The sequence below is a fragment of the Callithrix jacchus genome, chromosome 16 (assembly GCF_049354715.1).
Source record: "Callithrix jacchus isolate 240 chromosome 16, calJac240_pri, whole genome shotgun sequence".
Lineage (NCBI taxonomy): Eukaryota > Metazoa > Chordata > Mammalia > Primates > Cebidae > Callithrix > Callithrix jacchus.
The window spans coordinates 9,684,990-9,689,245 of NC_133517.1; the positions used below are offsets into that span (position 1 = coordinate 9,684,990).

A 4,256-nucleotide genomic window follows, 5' to 3' on the forward strand; every position below is an offset into this window, starting at 1 on the left:
ATCTTTGGAGACACCCTATACACCTGTTCGGCCCCCATGGGAAGCCAGTTCCAGGTGTCGCCACCTTGCTGCACACTGGGCGTGCCTCCTTGTGGTTGTTCCCTCCATGTCCAGACAGTAGTGCTGAGAAGCAGGAGCCCCTGGGCTTGGAGATAAAGGCAGGGCCCCTTGGTGGGTGGCCCAGGTCGAAAAGTGGCAGTCAGCTTATGGGGCCCAGTAACTTTCTGGTAACACCCGGAGTGCCCGCTTCCAGGCCTGAAGCGCTCTCCTCCTGCACCCGACCGGAACCGAAGAGTGGGCTCAAGGAAGTACTCAGGTCAGGTCTGTCAGGGGCCTATGCTGCTTGTGGCACGTAGCGTCCTTCCAGGCGCCGACCCTGCCACCGTCTCCACCTTGTACCTGTGCGGCAGCAGCTGGACAGCGCCAACATCGCGGCTCCCCAGCTGGGCAGACGAAAGCGCATGCGCAAGCGGCCTGTCACAAGCGCCAGCGCTGAGCCCGGGCTCGCGTCACAGGAACAGCCACCGTTGCCTGGGGAACGATCACAGTGGCTTCCCAAAGCAGCGGTCCTCTGTGGCAGTGCCTCAGCAACGGGCAACGGACTCTTTCTCCGCGCGATCATCGCTGAGTCCTGCGATTTTAGGAATCCGGCAGGCCGAGCCAGGCAGAAGAAAGATCTGTCGGGGCTTCAGGGATGTCCACGGCGCTCCCCAGGAATCACCAAGTTGCTGCAGACCTGCCCAAACAGTGTGAGGGTGCCTCTCGTTGAAAGCCCTCTCGGCTGGAATTTCCAAGTACGACCTGCCTGCCAATGGCGGTGCTGCTCTGTGCCGAGGGGACTGGGAGCTGCAGAGAGTGATGCAAGGGAGGAGAAGCCAGGCATTTGCTGGCTGCACAGGAAGGGTGAGTTTCCGACAGGACCATGAACACCACACTGCCCCACAGTTCACCCAGGAAACCCAGTTCCTGAGCCATTGTTGTGGATGCTACTGCAGGACCCTGCACCACTGGGTGGGTGATTTATCACCTGCTTAGTAACTTTCTTAGCGGAAGACACTCGGAATTAACGTACCACTTTTAAATGTCTGCTCCTTGAACATTTGGCTGTCAGGCCTTAGATAACAAGCTCCTGGAGCTATCCTGGGATGTGGAGGAGACAGAGAAAGACCCTGCTTATGAGTAAACAAGATCATTCTGCAACCATCTTCATCACACTCACAGCAGCCAAGCAAGCACCACCAGCAAATGCTGATTTCATCCTAGAGCAGTCAGGGGGCCTGCCGTCCTGCTCCACGCCAAGGCATCCCCCAGGCTGCCTGACTGACAGGGGGAAAGTGAGACTCCTGTGGGTGGGCATCTTCTCATGAGTTTCACTTGGTTTTTGGGCATTAACTAACCTTTTGAAATCATTTGCTGACTTTCGATTGATTGCAATAATATTCACAGAAAATAAAACTCACCATTTTAACCATCTTAAAGTGTACAAATCAGAGGTATGTAGTATATTCACAATGCCATCCAAACATCAATGCTACCTAATTCAGAAAGATTTTCATCACTCCAAGAGACACTCCATGCCATTAAGTGGCTACTCAACCCCCAGACAATAAAAACCATCAGTCCATGTTTTGCCCCTATGGATCTACCTATTCTGGACTTTCCTAGGAATGGCATCATGCTGTGTGTGGCTCTCTGTGACTGGCTGTATTCAATTAGCACCGTGTTTCTGTTCTGTGGCATGCACGCCTCAGCACTGCTTTTTCTTTATGGCTCAGTGAGACCACACAGGATGGATGGACCACCGTTGGTTGTTCCCTCACTTGGCTAAGAATACTGCTTCTATTAAAGCGGTATACAGGTGTTTATATAAATGTATTTTCAGTTTTCTCGAGTACACACTTGGAGGTGAACATTACATGTCACTACTTCCCAGGCACTGCCTCTAAAGGTGATGTTTTATGTTTACACATACAGGGTTCTATGATTTCATTCCATTCTGGAATAGTACTGAGCAATATAGGAGGGAAGAATTTCTAGGTCTCTTCCCTTATATTATGCAATATTGAAAACCTCTGTTGGGGAACATCATCTTTATACATAAGTTTTTCCATAAACACACTCATATCATATGTATGTGTGTGTGTTTATTTACTTATCTATATCTGTCTATATTCATACAGAGTAACAATATAGAAAACATTATTGATAGGCAAAGTCAATGTAAAGAATATAAAAAGAAACTTCCATACATCTGACCTGTAGGCCTATACGCCATATCCACAATAGTACACAAATAAAGCTACACTCTGACATACATCCTGCTGAATGTTATGTGTGTAAGAAAAGCATTCATTCCTGCTGCTCATTTCTGTGAGTAGAAAACATATAAAGCCCACAGCATCATTCAGTGCCAGGTTGATGTTAACCCTTCCTCCTTCCAGTGAGCACCAGGTCAGAGATGAGCTGGCCCCATTCCAAAGGCCTTCACACCAGATCTGAGAATGCTGACTTCTCTTCAGTGTTTTCATCAAGGCAGGAGATTTTCTCTTTTTTTCTATTAATGTTTGATGTAGGAACACACTCCTGTCTTTTAAATTTTGCTGGCTGGAGAAATGCCTTTTTAGTTATGGGGGGGAAGCCTAGATCTATTTCCTGAAAAGAGACTGCCATACTGAGAGCAAATGTTAGGGTGCATGGTACCTGAGCAGAAGACAACAGGTGCGAGTTAACATGCACCCTAGGGCCAAAACTGGCTGTATTATTCAGGCGGTTTCTCTGTCAAAGACTTTGCCTGCTGCTGTTAGCCAGCTCTTCCCAACCCTAGCTGGATGGACAGACCTTCATAGGGCTGGTTTCCTGAGCCCCTGAATTAAAAACACCTGGGTGCCAGGTAAAAAGGACTTTGTCACCAATAGAAGGAGAATGGAGTGGGGCATTTTGCTTCGATTAGATAGACTTGTATTTAGCTAATTGGCCCGTTGGATTCACTTGGGCTGGAGCAGCTGGCATGAGAGATGACCACTGACCTAGCTTTTTATGGGGCTTTCTTTTGTATCAATACAGATAGGTAGATAAGTAAACACACACATACAGCATTATATGAATACTTCTATGTGCTGTCTATGCCAAAAAGCCCCAGATAAAATCTAGGTCAAGGGCTGTTTCAGGTTCCAGCCCCTATAGCTTAGGAGAGTCAATTCAGCCAATTAGCTCAGCCCAGGTGAGTTCAATCAGCCAGTGAGGTGACGTGGGACTGCTCAAGCATCAAGGCAGGCCCACAAGGATGAAAGTGGAAAACACAGACATCACTCAGGGAAAAGCACAGGGCCCTGAGATGCTGAGCGGGACATGACACCTTATATTGGCAGCACAGCTCACTCACTTCCTGGACTTTTGCCTAAAGGTAAAGCTTTATGTTCATATGTACAAAATTCTGTGGTTGAGCTCCATCCTGGGATGGTATTGAGCCATACAGCAGGAAAGAAAGACAACGTCTGTGCCCTTAGGATAGGCTGGAGTATTGAAACATCTGTTGGAAAATATTGAATGTATACTGAATACTTCCATAGGTATCTTAGATAATACTCCTTGCCTGTGCTTATCTGTCTACTTGTCTACATCTATATCCATGTGTGTATATATCTATCTACATTGAAACAGAGTAAATATACACAAGGTAGAAGTATTGCTAGGTATTAAAGTAATAATATACAAAGGCTTCCATACATGTAGAGATGTATGTGCTCTTTAAACAATATCTAAAATACTACACAATGAACATATAGTCCGAAAACATCCTGATGCATTCTATGTATACTAAGGAATGATTGATCTTTACTCCCCACTTCTGTGAGCAGTAAATTCACTAAGGCCATGGGAGTCATTCATTGTGAGGTAAATAATGACACTTTTCTTTTCAGTAGACACCAGGCCAGGAATGAACCAGTCCCAGTTCAAAGGCTTTTGCCCAATTTCTTTTATTTGGTTTTTGAGATGGAGTCTCACTCTGTCACTCAGCCTGGTCAAAGGTCATTTTATATTCCAGCACCTACAGCCCTGGTGAGTCAATTCAGCCAAATAGGTCAGCCCATCTGAGTCCAACCAGCTAATGAGGTGACTTGGGACTGCTGAAGCATCACGGCTAAAGTGCAGTGGCACAGTCTTGGCTCACTGCAACCTCTGCCTCCCAGGTCAAAGCGAGCCTCTCAGGTAGCTGGGAATATAGGCACACACCATCACGCCCGGATAACGTTTTT

General features: G+C 47.0%; 1 protein-coding gene across 1 annotated transcript; it reads left to right on the forward strand.

Moving 5' to 3' along the window:
- Nucleotides 1–449: 449 nt before the first annotated feature.
- Nucleotides 450–1,473, forward strand: LOC128929916 (uncharacterized). The gene is made up of 2 exons (XM_054246725.2): nt 450–903; nt 1,112–1,473. Exons 1-2 carry the CDS (start codon nt 462–464, stop codon nt 1,120–1,122), a joined length of 453 nt encoding a protein of 150 aa, XP_054102700.2. The 5' UTR covers nt 450–461; the 3' UTR covers nt 1,123–1,473.
- The last annotated feature ends 2,783 nt before the right edge of the window (nt 1,474–4,256 follow it).

What these genes read in the sequence shown, in the direction of transcription:
- LOC128929916 (XM_054246725.2), top strand. Translation starts at nt 462, where the DNA reads ATGCGCAAGCGGCCTGTCACAAGCGCCAGCGCTGAGCCCGGGCTCGCG.